At 41.7% G+C, this 25,267-nt stretch overlaps 2 protein-coding genes across 5 annotated transcripts in view; both read left to right on the top strand.

Moving 5' to 3' along the window:
* Positions 1-1,186, top strand: part of MED14 (mediator complex subunit 14) — a 105,697-nt gene extending 104,511 nt beyond the window's left edge. For 2 of the 3 annotated variants that reach the window (XM_077144930.1, XM_077144931.1), the window contains one exon: positions 55-1,186. In XM_077144930.1, the coding sequence (XP_077001045.1) occupies positions 55-128 (74 nt within the window). In that variant the 3' untranslated portion in view covers positions 129-1,186. The remainder of the gene's footprint in view (positions 1-54) is intronic. The other variant, XM_077144933.1, reaches the window with a different exon arrangement.
* A 3,232-nt stretch (positions 1,187-4,418) lies between these two features.
* CXHXorf38 (chromosome X CXorf38 homolog) lies at positions 4,419-22,513 on the top strand. Of its 2 annotated transcripts, XM_077146222.1 has the most exons (7): positions 4,419-4,678; positions 4,868-5,002; positions 10,875-10,994; positions 12,224-12,373; positions 12,683-12,862; positions 17,533-17,695; positions 18,167-22,511. In XM_077146222.1, the coding sequence occupies exons 1-6, from the start codon at positions 4,463-4,465 to the stop codon at positions 17,692-17,694; spliced, it is 963 nt and encodes a 320-aa protein (XP_077002337.1). In that variant the 5' UTR covers positions 4,419-4,462; the 3' UTR covers position 17,695; positions 18,167-22,511. The 2 variants fall into 2 exon arrangements, with proteins under 2 accessions (XP_077002337.1, XP_077002336.1); XM_077146221.1 differs by lacking the exon at positions 12,224-12,373 and having other exon boundaries at positions 4,435-4,678; positions 18,167-22,513.
* The last annotated feature ends 2,754 nt before the right edge of the window (positions 22,514-25,267 follow it).

The raw sequence follows: 25,267 nt of genomic DNA on the forward strand, positions 1-25,267 counted from the left end.
AACATCATCTTTCCTGTATTGCGAATAGCTAATGACCATTTTTCTCTGTTGCAGGTGAATGCACAATATTTGCAGCTGTTCGTGATTTAATGGCTAATCTTACACTGCCCCCTGGTGGGCGTCCATAGACACTATTGTTTTTAAACCAGGAAGGCTGACAAATGAGACAAAACAACAAAAAAAAATCTGAACTCAGCCTTCAGTTTAAAAAGAAAAAAAGGACTTTTTGACTTTAAGAGCTAAATATTTTAAACTGGCAAAAAATTTCAGGGTGTACTTCTTCCATCAAAAAGACCATCAATCCTTTGTATAGTGAACTTGTATAGTGTGTTTAAATGGGACACATTTCAAAGTAGGTAATACATCAGTGTCCACTTGCCAGTAATAGATTTAATATTCTGTTTTATACTATAAAGTTATGGAAATGCCAAACCTTGTTTATTTAATTGTTTTCTTATGTTTTGGGTGTAACAGTCCTTTTTTGGTTTTTGTTTTTTAAGGCAGGTCTGTCATTTTTGAATACTGTAAAACTGTGATAAACTTTATATTGAAGCTGTATTTTAATATGACCGCTTTGAATCCTTACATGAAAATGTTCTGGGAGTTGTTATAAACAGATCCCTAAGGAGCAATATTTAATAAAACTAGGTTTAAAAAAAAACAAAACAAAACAGTGACACTCACTTGTGTGTGTATAAACTCTATAAATTTCTCAGGGCCTCCCTCCTTCATCTTTGACTTGGTGGGGCCAGTAATTTCTAACAATACATGTCTGAAACTTGACCAAAAACATCTGCTTCTTTATTTCAAGGTGAATTTATTTTCTTCAAACATTCCTAACTTGATTGGTGTGGTTGTTTAGCATTTCAGTGGTCTTTTAGTGTAGGATTTGGGTGAAAAGGAAAGCGCCTAGCCTTGAAGAAGAGACATTGAGGACTTTATACTGAGCAAGGATTCCAAATAATACAGTCATTATACAGTCATTCTTATCTGTTGAAGTTGTATCACTTTTCTCCTAGGCAAATTTAATTTACAGGATACTTCTGCTTACAGCGTTAATTAGGAAACAAAGTACTTTAATGCTCTACCCTTGCATTAAATATCCGAAATATTTCTTTATTGCTCAATTTTTCCTGTTCACCACCCCTATCCCCCACATCACTATCACCGTTGTTCTAAATGATCCCAATTCAATTTATTGTCAAGAAAAAGATAGAATGTTTCCCTTGGAAGAGACCTGGTCCAGTCCCCTCTCCTTGAAAAATCCAAAATCCAGGGCGTTGTCTGTGGCAGGTCCAGGGTCAGAGTTTCTGGTACCAGTACATCTCCGCAGGATTTCTTTTTGGAGCACTGTGATATCTCTCCCAGTCAGTCAGTCAGTCAAGGACTTTTTTAAGCTTTAAAGAACACAGTCCGAGGCCATGTTCTTCTGGTGACTTGACATTATTGGGAAAGTTTTAAAAATAGCACTGTTAAATTGTAGATGCTTTTTCTAATTCTACTTGAAGATGATTTACTTGAGCTTCGGTAACTACTGACTACTAAATTGTAGTATTGAGTGTCTCACTGCTGCTATATCTTTTCTGAACTTTACTTGATTCTCCATTCAATTCTGGTCAGAGTTGAGGCCTTCTTTGCCTTTCTTCTATGTCTTATTTCTGCCTTCATCTCCTGCCTCTCACCCAACTCGGTCATTCCATTGAGCAGGTGACTAAACTTTATCTTTCCTTTAACTTATATCCTTCTGTTTTCAGTTCTCCTTACAATGGTGATAATATATATCTAAGATGTCTTTATCAAGGGTCAGCCCTTTTCTGTTTGATACTGAATCTTTTCTTTCATTTAAGCATCTGCATGTATATATAAGAAATGTATTTTTATCTGCAGAATAATATTGTTTCAAATAATTTTCTTAATAGACTTTAACTTAGCAAGTATTTTCCCTTTTAAGTGTGGTTTTGAAATGTTCGTTGCATTTTTAAACATACACTCGGTGGACACTTTTTTTCCCCCAATTATAACTCATCTTTGATGCATTGTGAAAATCAAAAGTAAGAGAGGATTCAGTGAACAGAATTTGCTTTCTGTGCATCTTAGGAGTAAGCCCATGAATTTGAATTTCAGTATCATACTTGGAATTGGTATAAACCTTTTTTTTTTTTTTTAAAGAATCCTTAAGAAAATTTTTGCTATAAACCTTATTAGAACTTGAAAACATTTAGCATTCAAATCTTAGGCTTCATCACAAAATCCTGCCTTTTGCCTCTTTTGTCATCAAGGTTCAACTAAAGGACCGTATGCCCATAATGATTTTTCCTAATATCATAGGAATATATGATATTTTTCCTAATATTGAAAATAAGTACTTTCAGTAACAAATAAAATTTATACCACAAGTTTCAGAGAACTACCACCTCTCTCTAGTTAACTTTGATGAGTATGCTTTGGATAGTATTCTGGTTTAGTATTAATTTAATCTTGAAACCAGAAATCGGTCCTGGTTTGCCACCTCTCCACCCCCCATCTACTGAACTCTGTTTCAGAATATATAGAAGTAATTTTTCAGACTTAGCAGAAAGGAAGGTGAAAACTTCCAACAGAACACATCAATTGGAAGTTATTAGTAGGGCTGAAGCTTATGTTTGAAAATTAATGCTGACTGAGCTAAGGGCAAGCAAAAACCGAAATATATATGAATTTGAATTTAAATGTTCCCCGATAACTTGACTGTGTTGCACTTAACATGTTAAGCTGTTTGGCCAGTTCAGCTACTAAAAATTAGCTGGTCATTCTTTGGACTATGGTTAATTTAATAACTTCAAAAAGTATAATTTTGCTACTGAACATAAAAAGTTGTTCCTTTCAAGGTCCATAGCTTGTCTCTCCCCCCCAACCCCCCCCCCCCGCCAAAAAAAGAGAGAACCATCCATTACATTTTACTTTGCTATTTACTTATCATTCAAGTATAAATCAGTATAGAGAAAATTTTAAGAGAACTTACATTCAAAGAACTTTGAGGACAGAAAGGAAAAAAGTTTAAGGCTTATTTTGTTGTCTATTATGGAATTTTCTTTTTCACATGGTTTGAAGGGAGTACACAGTGTGTGTAAGGGAATGATTTAACGTTTACTTAGGATAGATTTAATACTCAGATTAAGAAAATAATAGAGGCCAACTAGCACTGTTGTACAACTCCAGGAGCACCATGATCTGAGTACTTGCTCACAATTTTCTATAAATTGCCTCCACTTCCAAGTGACGAGTGGTTTGTTAAATACGTTGCGCAGGAATAGTACTGATTGATTAAAGGACATATTTAGGTCAATATAAAAATAATAGCTAATATTTACTGAGAGCTTACTATGTGCCAGGCACTATTCTAAATATTTCAAAGTGTATTTCTTTATTCCTCATGACAACCCTATGAGGTAGGTATTGGTATCTTCCTTTTATAGATAAGGCCCAAAGAAGTGAAATAATTTGCTTAGGATCAAGTACAGCTAAGAAGGGGCAGTTTGAGTCCAGAGGTTGTACTCTTAACCACTGTGCTGCTACCACGGAGTCAGGGAAAGTCTTCAATGCATAGTCAAGCCCTCCAGACTCTCCTGAGGCATCTACACACAATGTTAACACGGTTTCCAAGCTCAAGAAGCTTACTCAAAGCAATTGAAACTCAGATGGTCTCCGGACAGATGGAGTAATAATCCACTGCCTTTCAGTGACTCTTGCCTAGGGTGAGCTGCTAGCAACCCCCTGTGAAACTTAGTTGGGACTTAAACTGCCTTATGCCATCTTCTATTATAACCGAGAGTTTAGTACTCGTGCCAGGCACTGTCCTCTAAGTATTTTAAAGTATCACCTGACCTCTGTTCCATGCTTCAGGGACATAGTGAAAGAAGGCCCTCTCAGGTACAAAGCTGTGAAACCCCCTAGAATCATGGCAATATGTTGGCCTTTGTCCTGCTAAATGGCCCAGTGGCAGAGGTTTTTGAGCTTTGTGTCAGCATGGCGCAAAGCAGGGGCATAAATAGGTGTACGATGGTACAGGCATCCAGGACTACATTTCAGTAACTCCAATTTGCTACAGCTAATCTATGGGATTAGGAACCAATTAAACTCTACAACTGTGAATTCTAGAATTGCAAGGAATGTTCATAATCCAAGAAATGTGGTTTGAGTATTTTCTTCGTTCTCGGACAAAATTAAGTAGAGCATCCTGGACAGAAGTGGAATCCGGGTCTGATGAGTTCTCAGTTTGAGGGACAGAGACTAAGGCGTAAAGATTTCAGGAAGAGGATACCTTTAACACAAGAATCCCCGCCCTCTGTCACTCCCGTCTTACACGTGAGGCGTCTACTGCGGCCGCCGCCGCAGCTAATTGGCGCTTCCCGGGGCCCCGCGCCTGCGCATTGCTATTGGCTCGCCCCGCCCCATTCCGCCGCTTCCCGCGCCCGAGCGGGACATGGTGCTATCAGAGCTGGCCGCGCGCCTCAACTGCGCCGAGTACAAGAACTGGGTGAAGGCAGGCCACTGTCTGCTGCTGCTGCGCGGCTGCCTGCAGGGCTTCATCAGCCGCGAGGTGCTCGCCTTCCACCGCGGCCTGCTCGCCTCCGCCCCCAGCTTGGGCCCTCGTACCGCCTGCAGCGGCGGCTCGCGGTGCAGCCCGCGTCCCCGTCAGGTGAGCATCTGGCCTGGGGCCTTGACACACCTCGCTCCCCCCATTCCTGCCTCGGAGCGCAGTTTCCGGTTCTTTCCGTGGGGCGGGGCCGGCTGCGACGCCCGGGACTTCGCGGCCCAGGGCGGCGCCCTTCTCCCTCGGGCCCCTCCTCCTCACCGCCCCGTCCCTCCCCCCCACCCCCCCGCGTAGTTTCAGCCCCAGTGTCAGGTGTGTGCAGAGTGGAAACGGGAGATATTGAAACATCACACCCACCGAAACGGAGACGTCCACTGGGGAAACTGCCGCCCGGGCCTCTGGCCGGTTGACGCTTGGGAGGTGGCCAAGGTAAGCACCTGCAGCCTAGAGGAAGGAGGAGGCTGTGCAGTAATCTGGTGCCCGGGGACATCTGTTGGGTCTGGGTGGCAACTGGGACCGCATAAAAAGAGAGATGAGAGAGAAAGAGCAATTGGCTGGTTTTACAGCAAGAGTCAAGGCTGACTGAAGGTTTTATATGACCCTCAAGGTTTTTTTAATGTTTCAAGAGTCTAGGCAGTTCAGGGTTGTAATATTGGATTCAACCCGTCTTCACTGTTTTTTCTACCTGTTTGCTTCCTGAAAGGGTTTGAGTTTGCTACTCCTGCTTGGAAAGGTGAAGGAACGATTTCAACAAGAAACGATGGGGTAGATGTAAAGTCAGCATCATGAGCACAAGGCAAGAAGGGGAGGCTCACTGAGTAGCTCATTTTTGCTGGCATATAGGGTACCATGAGGATGGCAGAGTAAGACAAGGAAAGTTAGGGCTAAAAGAAGGGATCTTTAAGTACCCAGCTAAGGAATAAAACTTCAGGGATGTGGGGAAGGAGTAGGCATCCAACTAGAAAGAGACCGTTAGGCCTATATTTAAATCTTGGCAATGTAACTTACTGGCTAGGCCTATTAGGAACGTGTATGACTTTGTGATGCTTGGTAGAAGCCAATAGAGAGTGGAGAGGAACAGTCAGAAGTGGCTGCCTAAGACTAGTTAACTTTTGGAGTTAGTCTACATGTTAGCAGCAGACATAAAGGTCTCTGCCTGGGAAGGAACAGCGCCTTCGAAGCAGGCAATCAGGGTCCAGACTCAGCTACTGTGGTATGACGTTGGTCCAGGTTCTGTTTTCTAGCCTCAAAACTGAGGGAGCTGGACAGTACCAGTGGTCCCAGACTTGGATACTGTTTTGGTTTCCTAAAACTACCAGAGTGCACTATACCAGAAATGAGTTGGCATTTACAGTGGAGATTTATTAGCTTACAAATTTACAGTTCTAAGTCTGTGAAAATGTCCAAATTAAGGCATCAACAGGACAATACCTTCTCCGAAGAAAGGTCACTGGCATGTAGAACACCTCTGACACATAGAAAGCATGTCTACTGGCCCTTCACTCCAGGTTTCATTGCTTTCAGCTTCTGGCGTCAGTGGCTTCTCTCAGCTTCTCCAGGGGCTTTTTCTCAATGAGCTTTTCTTAAATTCATCTCTCTGCTTCTCTGAGCTCTTATCCTCTCATAAAGGACTCCAGTAAAAGGATTAAGACCCACCTCAAATAGGCTGGGTTACGTCTCAATTGAAGTAACCGAGCCAAAAGGTCCCACCCATAATAGGTCTGCACCCACATGGCCTTTTCTGAGGTACGTAACAGCTTCAGACCTCCAGACCCATTTTCTTTCCATTGTCACCATAGAGTTGCCAATTTCTACTTTTGCCTAGCAAAGAGGAAAAACTCAAACCAAACTCTCTCCTTTGCTATGACTATTCCATTATTCTGACCTGTTTGGCCTCCATTGCTGCTTTCACCCCCTGGGAATCTTCTTGAAGCCTTGGCCACCTGTTCATGCCACCCTTTCCCCCTCCTCATTACTATCACCAGCAGACTGGCTAATCCTCCCCTTTGTATGTACTCCCATCCCAACCCCATCATTTCACTTCTAGGCCCCTTACTCTAGCATCCTCCGGTTCACTCCAGCTTGGCCAACCTGCATGGCTACCTGGCAAAGCATCTCAGATGGAAGTCTCTATTTCCTAACATCCTGCTGTCCTTTGGTATGCTTATTAAAACACCCCCAGCCCTTACCCCCGTACTACTTCCACCTCTTTGAATTATCCGCTGCTTTCTCAAAAACTAGCAGCCTTTGCCCTCCAGGCTTCAGTTGTATGTTAGCTGGCCAGATCCCGTGGTTCATCAGTTATAATTAGCCTCTTACAGGTATCTCAGCCTCTTTGCTCATTTCTGTGAATTTGCCTGGCCCAGCTCCAGCCCTCATGACACCATCATCTGCTTCTGCTCAGAGGAAGATTCTCACAAGGGAGCTGACTGGTTTCACTTTAAGTTCTTAATCATGAACCCCAGCAGTCCAGCCATGTCTCTCCTGGAGACCCATTGTCCATACCTTATCCTTGCCAACCTCTCATTCCCGTTCCCCCCCCCCACACACAACCAGCTGGTGCCCTAATTCATGCTTTGTGAAGTTGATGGATCCCCCAGAAATATGCTTCCTCATCTTTTCATGACCCTCCCAACCTACTTCCATTTGTACCATCTTCCTCCTACTGATACAAACAGGGAAGGATGTTTCTCTTCTGATCACCCCATCTTTCTACTGGTGTGTTGGAGTCTATTCCCTCCCATCTGCTCAAGGACTTTTAGTCTTCAATTATCTATTCTTCTTCCCTCCCACCTTATTCCCATCACCATACAAATAGCTTTAATATCACCTGAGTTTATTTAATAAAAAAAAAAGGAAGGATCAGGCAGAGTTACCATATGACCTAGAAATTCCAATCCTAGATATATACCTGAGAAAAATGAAAACTCATGTCCATGTAAAAATTTGTACACAAATGTTCATAGCAGAATTATTTGTAATAGCTAAAAAGAAGAAACAACCCAAATGTTCATCATCTGGTGAATGGATAAACTAAGTTTGGTATATCCACACAATGGAAAATTATTTAGTCATAAAAAAAGAATGAAGTGCTGATGCATGCTACAACATGGATGAACCTTGAAAACGTATGCTAAGGAAAAGCCAGTTAAAAAAGTCCACATATTGCATAACTCCATTTATATGAAATGTCCAAGTTAGGCAAATCCATAGAGACAGAAACTAGATTAATGGTTGCTGGAGGGTGGCAGGAGTGGGGAACAACTGCTTAATCAGTACAGGGCTTCCTTTAGAACATGAAAATGTTCTAAAATTAATTGAGATTATGGTTGCACACATCTCTGAATATCCTAAAAGCCATTGAACTGTACATTTGAAATGGGTGAATTGTATAGTATGTGAATTATATCTAATAAAATTGTTTAAGGGAGAAAATAAAAGAAAGCACTTGAATAAATACTTGGAAAATGAAAAGAAGAAAATAAAAGACAGAAAAACCTCTCCCCTACCCATCCCTCTGGTTATCTCCCGATTTCTCAGTCGGCTTCCCATACATATACCCAGCAAAGCTTCTCAAAAAGAGGATTTTATGCCTACTCCCTCTTCCTTAGCTTGTCTTTACTCTTCTGCCCTGGCTTCTGCCCCTGCCCTTCCACGGTACCTGCTCTTGTCAGAATCCCACGTGACCGCCATTCTCTGGCCTCCTCTTTCTTACTCGAAGAAACATTCAGCAGTACCAGCCATTCTTTTCTTCTTGAAACCCTCTGTAACATTATTCTCCCCTTGTTTTCTTCCTACCTCCCCAGCTAGCCCTCCTCAGCCTCCTTCCTGACACCCTCACCCCCACCCCCTGCCTGACCTCTGAATGCCTCCCAGAACTCCAGGCTAGGCCTCTTCTGTTGCCGTCTTCACTGATGACATATTGCCCAGACCCATGGACTTAAATACTGTCTTTATACTGATGGCATCCATGTTTGTAACATTTAGCTCTAAGCTCCAGATAGCACATATCCAGTGGCCGACTTGAAACTGCCACTTTGTTATCTCCTGGGCATTCCAGATTTATTTGCAAAGCAGGAATTGTAATCTCTACCCCCATCTCCCCAGTCCCCAAGCTAACCAGAATCATTCTTGTTTCGTTTCTTTCCCTCTTACCACCTCCTTTTTTGTACCTGCAAAACATTTTGGGGATCCTTCCTACTTTTCTCCATCTCCACTTTAAACTCACCCTCTCCTGCCCAGCCCAGACTAAGGCTGTAGGCTCCCTGCTGGCCCTCCACTGCTGCCCTGGTCCCATCTGGTCTGTTCTCCACACAGCAGGATATGTGGTATTCAAATGGGGATTAGATTATTGTATACTCTTGCCTAAAATCATAGTGACCTCCTGGTGTCCTTAGAATATACTTTAACTCCTTTACCAGAGGCCAGTAAGGCCCAGCACAGTCTGGCCCCTGTTTATTTCTCCAGCTTCACCTACTACTCAATTAAGAGGCAGTAGAGCATAGAAGGCAATAGCCTATGTTTCTAGCCAGTGTGCATTTAACATATGAAATACAGTGGGATAAAAAGACAATTATAAGAAAATTCCTTCACAGAGAAGGGAGCAACAGAGGTTTTATATTGGCTTCTATTTCTAGGAAGAAAAGGAATAGTTACTAGAATAAAACTTTAACATGGGGGCAGAGGTTATTATCAGTGAGGAAATGTCAAACAGGACATATAATGGAAAAAAATATATATATGCCTGGTCTTGAGGTAGCTGAGGCCCCTCTAACTTTGCGACAGCTGAATTGATTGGTTTCCTTTCTTCAGTTTCATTGTATTATTTTGCCTGTGATAAGTGTAGTTAACTTCTTTGTTAACATGTGTAGCATCCAGAATTTAGACTTCTTTCAGTCCGCTGGCATTACAGTGACTGAGACCTAGAAAGATGTTTCTGATACTGACTGTGCATCTTTTGAGAGGGGTCAGTCATTGTACACAAAAGTTTTAATTATGTGAGGCTCAAGTGTGCAGTTCCACCCCATCAGGAACAGAGCCCTGACTTTCCTTGGTTTGTGTCTGCACTTAGCACAACCCCTTTTTGAACACTGTTAGAAACAGCCCTAGAGGAGGCATTGTCTACTGAATTGTGTTTGTTTTCAAGGGAACAGTTCTATTAATTTGGAGTTCTCACTATGAGTAATTTTTCACGTCATATTTTCTAGTCCCTTGGCAGGAATGGACTCTTGAGATTCTTAGATCGGTAGAGTAGTTGCATCTAGATATAAATTTGGAGATATTTTCAAAAGGAAATATGTCCAACCTGACTATAGCACCATTTCTGGGGTTCATGCCATAAAATCCTACTAAAGGGGGTTCCATCTGTAAACTCCTCTGGGCTCCTACTCTCCTTGCACCATCTCCATGACAGATGCCAGCATTTCTTGGCATGCTCATTAGCACACGTCAAGCACTATGCAAGTGCTTTACCTGCAATAGCTCATTTAATTCTCACAACATTCTTCAAGGTTAATGGGAACAGTTATTCCCTGTTTACTGACGAGAAATCTGAGGATAAGCATCTTGCCAAAGGTCACTCAGATTGACTGAAATTTGAGCTGAGATTTGAGCCTGGTTCTGTCAGAGTCCAAACCCTTACTTTTTTTTTTGAATTAATTTCAAACTTTCAGAACAATTGCAAGACTAATACAAAGCCCATACAGAGAACTCCAACACTCACTCCTCCAGATACCCAGATCTGCCAGTGTTAATATTTTGCCACATTTGCTGTATCTTTCTCTAGCTGTCCATCTGCTATCAGTCTCTCAGTTTATCTATCTACCTGTCTGCCTTTCTGTTTTCTGAAGATTTGAGAGTAGGTCATCTACATCAGCAGACCCTTATTTTTAAGTTTATACTACAAGACAGAAATTCCTCAAGTCATTTAAAAAGTGTCTACTTTGGAATAACTTATTTTTAAATCTTTAACCACTCAGCCACTGAAACTTCAGAAAGGGGGGAAAAAGTGCTTTCTACCTGTGCTTCCTGCTTATATGCTGTTAAGACAGACTAGCAAACCAGTTATGTGGGAGGTCTCCAGTCAGATTTGTTTAATAGCAGAGAGACAGAGCAACCCTTCAGAGCCTTTCTTATGACACTGTTTCTCCTCTTGTGTTTTGGGCTCACAAGACTCTTACTGGAAGTCTTAGTGAATGGGAGAATCTTAGTTATCATTTGGGAAATATGCAAATCATACTTGCCCTGCCAGCTCCTAGAGTTGGAGGAGCCTCCGTTGCCCTTTTGCCTCCCTGTACTACAGGCCTTCATGCCCCGAGGACTGGCAGACAAAAGAGGACCCGAGGAATGTGATGCTGTTGCCCTTTTAAGTCTCATTAACTCCTGCGATCACTTCCTGGTTGATCGAAAGAAGGTCACAGAGGTAAGAGCCGCCAGATTTAACACCACATCAGGAGAGTCAGTCAGGTAGACCAGCAGGGAAAGATGCTCCGCGCACAAAGCCAGCCATACAGAATTAGCACACAGTATCTCCCCCAAACAGTGGTGTGCAAAGACGGTGCAACTGTGGTTCAAGCAGACTAGTGGGACTCCTATCGTATGCACTTTCTGTGATATCCAAGAACCTCAACAGGAATGCAGTCAAAAGACTAATCTTTTTGTTCTCCCTAAATGCAGTTCCCCAACAACTTGTTATTGTGTTGTTCACCACTAAAATATATGAACCTGACATTTCACTTTTCTGTCCTGCCAGAACCAAAAGCAAAGTGATTTTCCATATTAAAAAAAAAAGTATGGAGCCAAACATTATTCTGTCCCTTGTACATCAACATTTGAATCCTGCCCTTTGAAATCTCATTGGCTAAACAGTTTCAAGACCAAGTTACATAGAACTGAGGAAAACATAAACACCAATGAAACAAACAATGTCAGAAGAGATCACTGTGTTTGTCAGTTTCTCTGGGAGATGTAGACTTTCACTGTCACACTGGAGAACAACTCTTGCATTACTCATCCCAGGAATTTCTATATTGCTTAGAAATCTGCCCTAGAGGCTTAGGAAAGGGAAAAATGTCATGCCTCTCTTCCCCAGTTGCCATTTTATCTTTTTACTCCTGGAGACCTGTGGCCAAAATCTGGTTTAGAGACATGTTTTGTTTGTCTTGCCCATTTTTTTTTTTTTTTTTTTTGCTTTTGTATTAGTTGTCATAAATATCTGAATCAAGCTGCTCTTCAACTATCAGATCTGACATCACTGGGCTTGTATACCTCCCATGGCAACAAGGCATCCATCTACTAATCTGTCATCATCGTATCACTCCTTATTGTCTCTCTGCTGTTAGAGATAGCTAGCTTCACTCAGGTTATCCTTTACATACATTTTGGATGTGACTCAAGGAGGACTTCACTTCTTGTTATATGCCCTCTGGACTAAATATGGATCTGACTTTGGGTTTGGAGTATCCTCCACCCTGAAACAAGTACACACTAGATCAACATGACTCTGTAAAAGTTCTGGCCATTCTCCTCTAGGGACCACACTTATAATTTTGTGATTAACAAAATTTCTGAAATTTTTCTTCAGAACCAAAAAATCTCCCTGTACAGCATTGCTTGAGTTTGAAGGCTTTTATCTTTTTTGAACTTCTGTAGGTGATTAAATGTCGTAATGAAATCATGCACTCTTCAGAGATGAAAGTGTCTTCTGTGTGGCTTCGAAATTTTCAGATGAAGATCCAACATTTTCTGAATGAGTTCAGGAATATCCCAGAGATCGTGACAGTATACTCCAGAATAGAACAAGTAAAAATCATATTTAACAGTTCTGGGCATACTAAACAAAGAGGCTGGGGTGGAGTGGGAAAGTCATTAATTTAGAATTTAAAGTTTATTAGATTTAAACTAAATTTTATAATGTAAGCAGAGGGAAAACATGCCCCCCCCCCCCCCGTTGATATGAAATCTAGAATTTTGCTGAGCCAACAAGCTTTTTTGTGGTTACAGATGCTATTAAAATGTATCTAATTAATGATGTTTAATTGTAAATCCTTTGTGTAATCTGGCAGAATACCATTTCCATTAAATTAGTTTATATATTTGGTAATCTCACAGCTGTTGACATCTGACTGGGCCGTTCATCTCCCTGAGGAAGATCAGCGAGACGGGTGTGAAGTTGAAGCAGGCATTTACCTGAGCGAGAGCCAAGTGAATGAAATAGAAATGGAATTGCTGAAAGAAAAACTTCAAGAGATGTATCTTCAAGCAGAAGAACAAGAGATGTTGCCTGAAGAGGTAAAAAAAAAAAATTACATTAACTATGTAAGTAAACAAAGCAAAGAAAGGTCCAGGGAGGAAAAGCAGCTCATTTTGTCCCCTTTAAACTTTTTACTTTGAAATAATTTCAAACTTACAGGGCAGTTGCAAAAATAATACAAAAACTAAAAACATATCCCTGCCCGTTCCCCTCCTCCTCAATACCCAACCCCATCCCCACCCCAGTTTTAGCATCCTGCCACATTTACCATATCTTTCTTTCTATCTATCTATCTGACTATCTATCTATCTGTGAGTCAAAATGTAAGATGTGATTGATTGGTAAGTTGTCTCTAAGGAGAGAAGTTAGAGGTTGACTTTCCATGGTGTGTGGACTTTGACTTGTTTTGAACATTCAGTACCATATGTAGGTTATCTGTGTTCTTTAGAGTTCATCTCCAAAGTCTGAGGATTTGTTAATACCAAATTTCAGTGATTTTTTTTTTCATAAAATGCCATCAATTGTAGGACACCCCATTATTTCAGTTACTTCTAGGAAAGAAAAAAAAAATGCTGCCAGTTAATTGTAAGAGACTTTCAGTTGTAAGATGCATTCTTATCAGAGATGTTAAAACATGAAATACTAGTTTTCCCATGTATTATGACTATGTGACTTTGGGTGAATGTTTAAGAAGACCTGTTTCTGTTTTTAGTTAAAACAGTACAGGCAGGGTTGGAAGCCTAAGTTGTTACCAAAAAAAAATGTTTAATACTGGTAATTTAGTGTGACAGTTCCAGCAAAGGCACCATGGAGCATGCGGAGGCTGTACTGCTCGGTTCCCCTGGCAGCGCCAAGAAGAACACGGCCGAGAGAGCTCATCATTTCCATTTTTTCTGTTAGTTTGATGAGTCTTCAATGGTATATAAAATCATAAAAAGGGGCTCACATTAAAATCCACTATGCATGTATAACTGTGATTGTAAAATGCTTTCCACTGTGGAGCCAAATGAGAGCAGCAGCTGCTCAGGCCCCTGGGGCACCCGGACATGCTTGTCTCTGCCGTGGGCCCATCTGGAGCAGAATCTGGCCCTCAGTGCTTTGTTGAGATCTGGATGTTTAAAAATTCAACTTAAGAGCATTGAGTGCAGTAAATGGCTAAAAAAACGTGTAAATAATTAGAATATTCTTTAAAATTGTTCTTGATCTCTTAAACCCTGGTGTGATAACCACCCTTACAGAGATCCTTGGGGAAGCGCAGAGAGAAGAAGTGGTGACTGTGTGTACTCAAGGCAGGAGAGAAAATGACTCTTCATCTCTTGTAGTCCAGAAATCATTATTGAGCATTTACTGTGTGCTAGGCACAGTTCTAGAAGCTTGGTATGCATCAGTAAACAAAACAGACAAAGATCCCCAAAGGGGAAGACAGACAATAAACCAGAAACATAATAAAATCAGGTGGTATGTTAGAAGAAGGAAAAATGCAATGTAGAGCAGACTAGGGGAGATCAGGAGTGGCAGAGTGGGGGCGAATATCAGAAAGGGTGGTCAGGGTAGCCTTGTTGAGAAGCTGCAAGGCTTGGCAAGCCCCTGAAAGAGGTGAGACTCAGCTGTGTATCTGTCTGGACGAACAGTATTTGCAACCATGCCCTCACCCCAGTGGGAGCATGCTACAAGTGTTTGAGAAACAGCAAGTTGACTGATATGGCTGGAGTAGAGTGAGTGAGTGAAGAGTGGGCTACAATGTCAGAGAAGTAAAGGGGCAGGGGACAGGCCATACTGGGCCCAGTGAGCCATTCGAAGGGCACAGATTTTTCCTTTGAGCTGGGAGGCATCACAGAGCTCTGAGCAGAGGAATGTCAGAAGGAGCCCACTGGCTGCTGAGTGGAGGATGCTGTGTTGAGCTTAGGCAAAGGTTGGGGAGGGACAAAGACAGAACCTGGGAGACCTGTTAAGAGGTTATTGCGAATAATCTAGGGAAGAGAGGGTGATGGTTCAGACCAGGGTAGAGGTGGTAAGAAGGTGGGCAGATGTGGCATGTGAGAGAAGAATCAAAGCCGAGAGTTTTGGCATAAGTAACTGGAAAGAATGGAGTTGCTAAGCATCTTCTACCTAGAACCAAGTCTGGAACATAGTAGACTCTTAGTGAACAATTTGTTAAACAAATGAAGGAAGAAGTAGACCAGACTAACACTAAATGCTTTGGTAGGTGATTCTGACCCTCACCAAATCCTTTGTGGTATTGGTATCATCCCTGGCTTGCAGAGAAATGAAGCAGTTTGGCTAGTGACGAAGCTGGGCTTCAATACCCAAGTCTGTCTGACTGCATTCCATAATTTTTCTAGTACTCTCCATTTTTCCCTCTCTACTTCCTCCTTCTCCTTTACATATAAATATGCATAAGCCTTACCCATTCTTAATAATTTTAATGTCTTCTTTTGACTACTTCCCCACCCCTTTCCTCCCAGCTAAAATCATTTCCCTAGCCACCAGCACCTCTCAAGGACATTTAAAGAGCAAATGCATGTACTGCTTTTCACAAAAGGGCAACCCGAAGATACAACCTGAAACACTCCTACTTGAGCTAATTAGAAAAAAAGGAGATTTAGAATAGAAAAGAGACGCAGAGCAGATGGTAGAGGAGGAGCAGAGGTTTCCGCATCAAACCTTGAGCAAAGGCAAAGAAACTGAGGGAGATATAAAACGTACGGGTTCTAAGGGCTTGTGGAAAGGGCCTGGAGGTGACAGCACAAGGGTCACAGCCCTTAAGTATCAAATCAGATGTGCTTCAAACCAGGGAAGGGGGACCCCACTCACAGCCATAAGTCCGCCTTGGAATATGAGCATAGAATGTAGGACGACTAGCAGAGTCCCAGCAGCAGCTTAGGGGGGGCTATGGGGAGGCTCCTGCGGGGTGTCTGGAGCCCCAGGCATAGTAAAGAAGTTGACAAGGCAGCACACATAGTAAAAGAAGCTGACAGGGCAGCACCGGCAGTTGCTAAGGGCAGCTATGACTGTCGCTGGTGTGATCTTCTTTGCAGATCTTTATGATTTCCAGATTGATTATTTGAAGCCCAGACATCTTTCAGGAGCTCTAGCCTTACTTTGAACCATGTAAGAAAGAGCTCCAATGAGAAAGACACATCCCTAGTCTCCTTAGTAACCCGTCTGAAAACCTCCTGTCATCTTCAGCGCCTCCCTGCTCCCTATTCATTCTGACCCTGAGCCTTACCCAGTCTTTCCCCCTTTCTTGGATACACTACAGGCATCATTGCACATCTGGCCCTTTCATTCATTGACGTCACATCACTCAGATTCCACCCTCAACTTACTGAATGAGAATCAATTATGTAAGCTCTCAAAAGCGGGAGAGCCACCACTCTGCTAGGGGTAGAGCACACAATCTCTCTTCTTCATTAGATTTGGATTTTCCAGACTTAGCTCATAGTTAGGGTTCCCCATTTTTAAAAAATTCATCATACCCCAAAGATTGATGACCACTCCTCTTTATAATGAGCACAGTGACCAGTGTGGTTTCCTGGAAGAATCCTGGTGGCAGCACTGCCATGCTACTGTCCTGTGAGCACTTTTTTTTTTACATGGGCAGGCACCGGAAATCGAACCCGGGTCCTCTGGCATGGCAGGCAAGCATTCTTACCTGCTGAGCCACTGTGGCCTGCCCCTGTGAACACTTTTATCAGTTTAAATGTCAGAAATTACATTTCTGCTGGGAGTTTAAATTGGCACAGCTCGTACAGATGGCAGTTTTGGCAAAATCTCATAAAATTAAAACAGAAAAATCTATCAAAATTAAAACTGCAGGGTGGGCCACGGTGGCTCAGCAGGCAAGAATGCTTGCCTGCCATGCCAGAGGACCCGGGTTTGATTCTTGGTGCCTGCCCATGTTAAAAAAAAATTAAAACTGCAGTCCACTTCTAAAAACAGATCCTATAAGTAGACTTGTCACTTGTGCAAAATGACACACATGCCAGGTTAGTTATTGCAGCATTGTTTGTTTTCACAGAAGGTTAGAAATAATGTATTAAAATAAGAAACATTCTTCACTGAAATAATGTTCAGCCATTAAAAAAATTATCTCCTGGTACAGGAAAGATCAGGTAAAGAACAGTGCCCAGTATGCTACCATTTATATTTTAAAAATATGTACACATGTGCTCATATATAAATGTGTAGAGTATCTCTGTAAAAAACAAGAAATCATTCATTTGTAGTCACCTCTGGGGAGGGGAGCTGGGTTACTGGAGACAGGGTTGAGAAGAAGGCTTACTTTTTACTTTGTACACTTGTGTTCATTTTGAATTGTGCATCATGTGCATTTATTACCTATTAGTATATATATTTATATATAATTAATAAATTTATGTATTCAAAAATTAATGAAATGAAGCCCTTTCATGTTTATGCAGGAAGTTTTAAAGCAAGAACATATGTACTCTATGAATTTGAGGAGACAAGCAACTACCCCCCTGTATGGTGCCAGAACCAGCTATCCTTGAGTGGAGAATGTTTTGTTTTGTTTTTGTTTCTCAAACCTTCACCTGTCTGGGCAGATGCCTGTAGTCAGAGTTTCTGTGTCTTTTGGTGGACACGTGAGCAGGAGCTGGTCTTGAAGCTAGTAAATTTTTCATTCAAATTACACATCTGCCAAAAATTTCTTGAAGCCATACGTTGTGTGGTTTCCTTCTTGCAGATCTCAAATAGACTGAAAACGATGAGGGACTTTCTGAGAGACAATGAAGATCTTAGAAATGGTCTCAGAGAAGATATGCAGAAGCTAGACAGCCTCTGTCTCCAGCATCAGAAACAGGGTTCAAAGGAATTTGGGGGACAGACACCAGAAGAGAAGGCCTGAGGTGAGTTTTTAGGCATATGATTTTAAATAAGGACAGAAGAGCCTCGTCTGTCTAATGTCTGTTCTGTTATGTAAGGCCATACTGATCGCACAACTTACTCTCAGCTGAGATTTCGTATGCCCTTGTTATTTCTCTATACCCTTGTGTATGAAAGAAAAGACACTAAGCCTTGTGCCGTTTCTAATTAATGGTTCTCACATCTGTGAACTGATTCAGCATAACCAACTTCTTGTCAACTTCGCTTAGCCAAATATACCTGAAGGCATTGGTCTAGTCTTAAGTGAATCAACTTTATAGCTTAGAAAGTATTTCAGCTCTAAAGTATAATTTACCAAGACTGCCTCTCTTAGCTGTGGCGTTAGTAGCAACTGGTTAATTTCCACAAGGAAAACTTTTTTTTTAAATGTGTCTTTATTATTTCATTTTTTCCCCCTCAAATAAGGAAAATTAAAACATATTCTTTGATTTTAGGTCGCCTTTTGACGAAAACCAGGCATGTTCTGTGAAAGAAGCACGGCTTCCATCTCAGACATCCTCTTCTACATGAAAGACTTGTAAGAGTCCTGTATACAAACAAAAAGGCATTTTTGTTGTCTTTCCCTGAACTTTGGCTCTTTGGGAATATATGTGAATATATATATATATATTCATAAGCTTGGAGTTGTATAATCTATACCAATCAAAAAAATATTAGATACTCATTTGGTAAAACTTGCTACCATCCAGGGATTTTTTTTTTAATTTCCTATTTTAAAGGTCAGATTCTTTTCTGGTTCTGAACTAGCTGTTTGACTTAGTAAAGACTATAGTGCTGAGGCAGCACAGTGGGGCGTGTACTGAGGGGTCCCACAGAGTGTTCTGTCCACGGACAGAGAAGTCCTGCCCTTCCTTCTGGCTTCCTGGAAGTCTCATTCGCGAATGATGCCCAAGGATGGGCTGTAGGCAAGGAAAAAAATGCCTAGAGGGCCATTTTCTAGCCATTTACAATAGGTACAACACTGTGACTACTAATTTCTGGAACCTGAGGCAGTAGGGTCAGGAGGCAGGTCAGTGGGATGTTGACCAGAATCCGAGAGGTCCCCATCCAGCCTCAGAAATAGGAAACCCAGGGGGAAACTCCTCAGTCGATGGCTTGTTTATGGTTCTCTGTGAGAAGTAAATTTCCATGGCAATCATAGCTATTTTTATTCAGTTATACCCCCAGTGCCAAGCACAAGGCCTGGCCCTATGTGCTCAGTGAATATTTGTTGAACGAAGAAGGGTCATCTGTTAGCTTAGGAGTATTCATAGACTGAGTTACATATAACTATTAATTAAGCCTGGTTCTTTGCTAATGCAGTGTAAGATCGAAATGTCAGCATTCTTGTGGAAATTCAGAGACATCATTGCTTTCAACTGACCCTCATAAATTCATTCATATGCACTCTAGTCCTTCTCCCCAAAAAGTCATCTACTCCTGACTTTGTCATTTGTTTCTGGAACTGCACAACCACTCTTCCATTTCATACAGTGGTCTGGGGATCCACCACACCCTTACCTTCCCCTGCATATGCTCATTTCCAAGGCCAGTGGTACATCACCTGACTTTCAGGGCCAGAACTGCTGTGTTCCTGCTGCCTGGGAGAAGTGTTTCCATTCCAAGACAGAGTAAAGATGTGCTTCTTTGCTTATTCAACTGCACATCAACGGTGAAATCTGTGGTAGAGAATGGACAAAAGGTGAGGTATATTTGGTATATTTTTAAATTAAAATGCATTTAACATAATTCTGTTAAACCTGGATGAAGGCAGATGTGCCGGTAAATTCTTCCTTTAATCTTTCCAGTTACTATTTGGTCTTCATTACATTTTCTTTCTCCCTTCATTTCAGAGTTCCTTGAGAAGATTTTAGTAGTAAAGTAAGAATTGTCGTTCACCTTGCAACTCTCCCAGACTAAGAAACATTTAATGAAATATTTCTTAGTTTCTAGATATAAGATACAAGACTTGGGATCAAAGTACATCTCGATTCACTAACCAATTTAAAACCTAATTTGTGACTTTAGGAACTTTAGGTTATGAACACTTTCATTGTACACCTCTTGTGTCTAGTTAGTTGCAATGTATATTCAGTAAACATTGATTAAGTGTCAACCATGTACCAGACACGGAAGTAGGTGCAAATGTGAGGCTTTTTAAGGTGTAGATGATGGTATATGAGCTGTCCTCTTACTAAATTTACAGATTTAGTGTCTGCTCTGATAAAAGTATTTTTCAGAAAACTTTAAACTGGCACCACTGAATTTAATTAAATTGACAAAAAACAGAGAAAGGAGGAAATGCCTGGAGAAGGTTTGTTTTGTTTTGTTTTTTATCATCATTAGGAATGTTATTTCATGTATCTTTTTGTAAAACAGCAAAATTTAATTTGTATATTTCCTTTCTTTAAATGTAATACTATGGATTTATTCCACTTTGTGTGAGTAGATTTGAATAACTCCTATTCATTAAGTGAGACCCCCTTCCCCCCATCGGCTACAGCTGGTTCCCAGATAGTGAGGGCTGGAGAAGGTTTTTCAAAGCAACTGGGGCACGTACAGACATGTAAACCTGTGGGCACAGGCACACACACACAAGCATACATGATAGCCAGTGATAGAGGGTGGTTCAGTAAATTACAGCACCTCCCTACTTCGGAATAGTATGCAACTGTTAAGAAGAATGAGGATAAAATAAAATTAAAAAGTAACAGAAAGAATGAGGTCCTAAAATTAAAAAGTAACAGAAAGAATGAGGTCCTGCTGCAGTGCCATAAACATGGAATGAGCTTTAAAGCATACTAAGTAGAAAAACAAAATGCTTTAACCATGCATAACATGCTGTGTTACCATTTGTATTTTTAAATAACAGAGGTCTTGAACGTTACAAGATTTTCCCAAGCCTTTTTGCTGTGTTACTTCTGGGCAAGGAAGTAAAAGGGGAGAATGGTTGGTAAGAAGGAATTTGGCTTTTCTGTTTTGTACACTCCCATATGACATCTTTACTGCAAACATGAATTCATGTATGTTAAACTTGTTGAATTAAAATTTTAAATTTCAAAATAACAGAGAGACAGACAATATAAATTGAAACTGCAAGACTTCTGGAATATGTACTAGCCTCCATTCTTGTGGAGATCAGTTCTACCTCCTGGATCACGTAGGAACTGTCAGGGTCATGCGAAGAAGCCCAATAGGTGGATTCCCTTCTGTATAAGGCTGTCTTTATTTCATTTCAGAGTGCCTTGTCTTCGTCCAGCAGTATGGTTTGCTCTCGGCTTCTCCCTGGGACACAATATGTGGCTCATAGTTTTCAAAGAATTAGAGGAGAAAAATGGGTTTAGCATTGTAGTTGCAGAGCTGAGGCAGCTCCTTGGAGTTTAGCCTGTTCTGTGTCAGAGAGCCCAGAGGACCTAAGAAGGAAAATACCACATATTAAACTCAGTATAAAACACTGTATTCTGAGAAAGAACTGGTGTGTGCCAGTGACAAAATATTCTGGATAAATAGCTCTGCCAATACAGAAAGTGTTGGCTTCATAAAGTAGTGGTAAAGCTTGATAGACAGTTAAGTTAAATTACCAAGGTCAGAAAGGATTACAATTGAAAGTGTGGGGGGGATCGTGAAATGATTGTTACCCTAATGATTTAAGAGGTTCATTTTTATTAAACTGTTAATCACATGCATGACTTTAACCACTTATAGCTTAGACAACAAAGGGTTAGCTGGGTGGACATACTACAAATTAGATCTGGTAAGTGGAGCACTGCATTAGAGTGCAGGTGTTGGAATCTCTTAGATATTTTCCCTAATTCTTTTGCCCTCTAAATTATAAATGTAGAGTGATAGGAAATTATCAGCATAGATGTCCTCCTCTTCTCTTACCAGGTAAATTAAGATCCTACCTACTGTAAAATGTCTTCAATAGACAGTGGCCTTTTACTGAAATACAATACTCAAATTACAAAGTACATTTTGTAAGACAAACCTAAAAATGTATTAATTTCTACTCACGTAATAGTGAAGTGGAAAAATGTCTTTATAATGTTTTAATAAAAAATCTTAATGTAAGGTTATGATTCATTTCAGAACTGGTTTTTATTACTGCATTATAGTCTGAATTATCTAAAACATTAAGAGCTACCACTATCTTCCAGAGACTTCTTTCTTGCTTCTCAAATCCATGCTCTATGATATATGCACATTAATAATGACCACAAAACTGTAAACTGAGCATTTTGTGACATCTCCTTGGAAAGGCAAACAATGGCCTTACATGCTTTATTACTTTCTACTGAGTTTCAGAAAGGCATGAGAATTCAGAACCTTGTATGGTAGGCAGGTGCCAAGATGGCCCTCAATGATCCGTGACTCGTGGAATTCCCATCCTTGTATTGTCCTTCACCAATGTACCAGGGTTGGTCTGTGTGACCAATAGAACACAAACTAATGTGACATTGTGCCTTTCCCGAGATTAGATCACGTAAGAAAGACTGTGGCTTCCATCTCTGGCTCTCTTGGAAATGCACACTCTGGGCAGCACACAGTGTGCTCTGGGCGAAGCCATGTCGTGAGCAGCCCTGTGAAGAGGCCCACGTGGCAAGGAACTGAAGCCTCCTGCCAATGACTATGTGAGCGAGCTTGGAAGCTGATCCTGCAGCTCCAGCTGACAGCTAAGAGACTGAGCCAGAAGCACCCAGCTAAGCCACTAGCAGATTCCTGACCCTAGGAAATTGTGATATTTTAAGCTATAAGGTTTTTTGAAATGGATAATTGATACGCCATACTTTTCCATTGTTTTGTTTTTTTCCCCCTTGTACGCAGAATGTGAAACAAAAAGACTCCCTGCCTGCAAAGAGGAATTCTGCCTAGACCCCCTGCCCCCAGAAGATAACAGGTGTGGGGGTGGTTGTTTCTACCATAGTTACGTTAGTGTGCCTGTTTTACCCAAGAGCTGCTCGCCAGAACCTTTCAGATAGTTTTCAGTTCCTTTGCATTTGACATCTTTATTAAAAGGAGAATTAAAGCCCCCCTAAACATGTACATCAGGGTTCCCCAGTAGACCACTCTGGAACTTCCTGCATCCCGCAAGAGCAAGGGTGGGAGGGAAAATTTGGATCAAATCCTAGAAGGCAGCGTTTGCTGCAGAGGTGAGGCCCTCACCCCCACAAATCCCACCCTTCTCTTTTCCCTCTTCTTACTGCTCCCTGATTTAAGAAAAGTCAGCACCTACAGGATTCCTAGGGGGATATGCCAATACTCTCCACAACCCACCGTCATCCCCAATCCCTAGCCGTAGCTTGCTCTCAACATAGGGTGCCAGACTAACCAGCTTTACAAACTGCCATTTCCCCCATTTTTAAGGCTGAGTAAAGAGGATGTTGTCATTTCTGTTTTTTATGTACCTAGGACCCAGGATTGACAGCAACCATTCTCAGAGTTGGTTAGCCTGTTTCCAAGAATGGTGCTGTCGTTGCTCTCAGTCACCAAGAAATTCTAAGTTCCCTTAATCAATATGACTCCTTGGAAGTCAAAACTGAATTTCACTAAATTCATTTAAACCCATTCCAAAGATTTTCCCTCTAGAGAAGTAGCCCCTGGACTCTTCTTTTCTTTCTTGTGTGTGTGTTGTGTGTGTGTGTGTGTGTGTGTGTGTGTGTGTGTGTGTGTGTGTAAAGAATTTTGTGTCTGTACCAAGTTTTAAAAGTCAAGATTCCTTATTTGGTCTGGACACCAAAACAAAAACATGTTCTCAAAAGAGTTCTCCAGTGCTGTTTTCTATTTGTATTAACCAAACTGCAGTTTAACACATTTGCACTGTTTTGAAACCAAAATCAAAGTTTCCGCTGGTCTTTTCTTAAGGAGAATTAGTAATTCAGTGCTTGCAAGCTGCAAAGATTGGATCACGCCCTGGCAGCCTGATCCAGTTTTATGGAAGTGGGTGGGAGGGGCAGCGGAGTCGGGCCAGCAGCCGCCTGGTTGGAGCTGGTGGCTGCAGAGTCGGGGGGCTGGCAGGGGCACATTGGTGGAGTGGTCACGTCTTCAGAGGCCAGTGTTGCGGCTGTACACGGTAGACGATGCGCAGGAAGGCCAGATGCTGCTGTCCAACAGCGACTTCATGTCTGTGAAGGTCACAGGTCCCCAGAAGTGGTCTGCCAAGAAGTCCCTCGCCCTTCATCACAGTGTCTCTCCCTACCCCGTACCGCCACTGCCATGCTCGCCAGGCCACGGGGGCGCCGGCCAACCAAAGGCCAACCAGTCCCTGGTGGCACGGCGCTCGCAGCACCCGAACCCTCAGCCGACCCCTATGGGGCCTCAGCCGGGGAGACTCGTAGGGCAGCACGAGCCTGCGTGCGCGACACGTCCATGCTGCAGAGAGGGAACCACAGCCCCGCCCTTCGCTCTCCCGGTGGTGCTGCTTCCCGCCCTTTCTCTTAACTGTAAAGAGAGAAACTTGGCTTACTCCAGTGTGTGGACACTGTTAACTAGGTGTTGATACAGATTTCTTCAATCGCATACAGAATTTTACTCCTTACCAAATTTGCTTTGGGTTAACTTGCAGACATAATGCCATTTCATCCCCCAATATTTCAGCGTCTCTGCCTTAAGAACAAAGACATTCTTTTGCCACATACACTGCCAAAATGAATTCTTGACATCACGTTGAAGGGACACATAGTTATTGTGAAGGGCCCAGAGGAGCCCTGCGGAGGGACTTCAAGAAATGGCTTGGGGTTTACAAATGGTGGGGAAATAGAAAGGAACTAGCCATAGTTCACACTATCTATAGTCACGTCCAGGACATGATCAAGGACTGGCGTTAGAACACTGGGCTGGCGTTAGAAGATGAGGTCTGTGTATGCTCACTTACTCATCAACGTTTTTATTCAAGACAGTTGGTTCTCTTGTTGAACTCCAAAATTTCTTGGGTAAAAAATACATCTGCAGTGTTCAAATAAGGTCAGGTGTTGCTTGTTCAGTACCTCAAGCCCAGAAAGATGAGTTAATTCTTGAAGGAAATGACATTGAATTTGTATCAAATTCAGCTGCTTTGATTCAGAACCCAGTGGAGTTCAAAACAAGAATTTCAGACAAATTTTGGATGACATCCATGGCTCTAAAACAGGAACAGTTCAGCAGGTTGATGAATAAGATCTGAGAGTTGTCCAGCAATGGAAACAACAAGATGCCAAACCTATTTGTGATACTTTAAAGGTGGAATAAAATGCATCTGTTAAAAAAAAAAGAGCAAGGACATTCTCCTACTTAAAACACAGTACAATAATCCACTCAATAATTAACATTTAGTACAATACTGTTATCTAATATGCAGTGTATATTTACATTTTATAACTTTATGGCTGGCTTTTTCCTCCCTTTTCTGTTGGAAAGGAGTGATCCAAGAGCAAATCAAGATTCACATTTCATTATCATCTCCTTTAGATTAATCTCCTTCTATCTAGAGCAGTTTGCCAGCTTTTATTTTGTCTTTTGTGACACTGATGTTTTTGAAGAGTCCAAGCCAGTGATTTTGCAGAATGCCCTTAATTTGGACT

Source organism: Tamandua tetradactyla, chromosome X, assembly GCF_023851605.1.
Source record: "Tamandua tetradactyla isolate mTamTet1 chromosome X, mTamTet1.pri, whole genome shotgun sequence".
In the NCBI taxonomy this organism is placed as follows: Eukaryota; Metazoa; Chordata; class Mammalia; order Pilosa; family Myrmecophagidae; genus Tamandua; species Tamandua tetradactyla.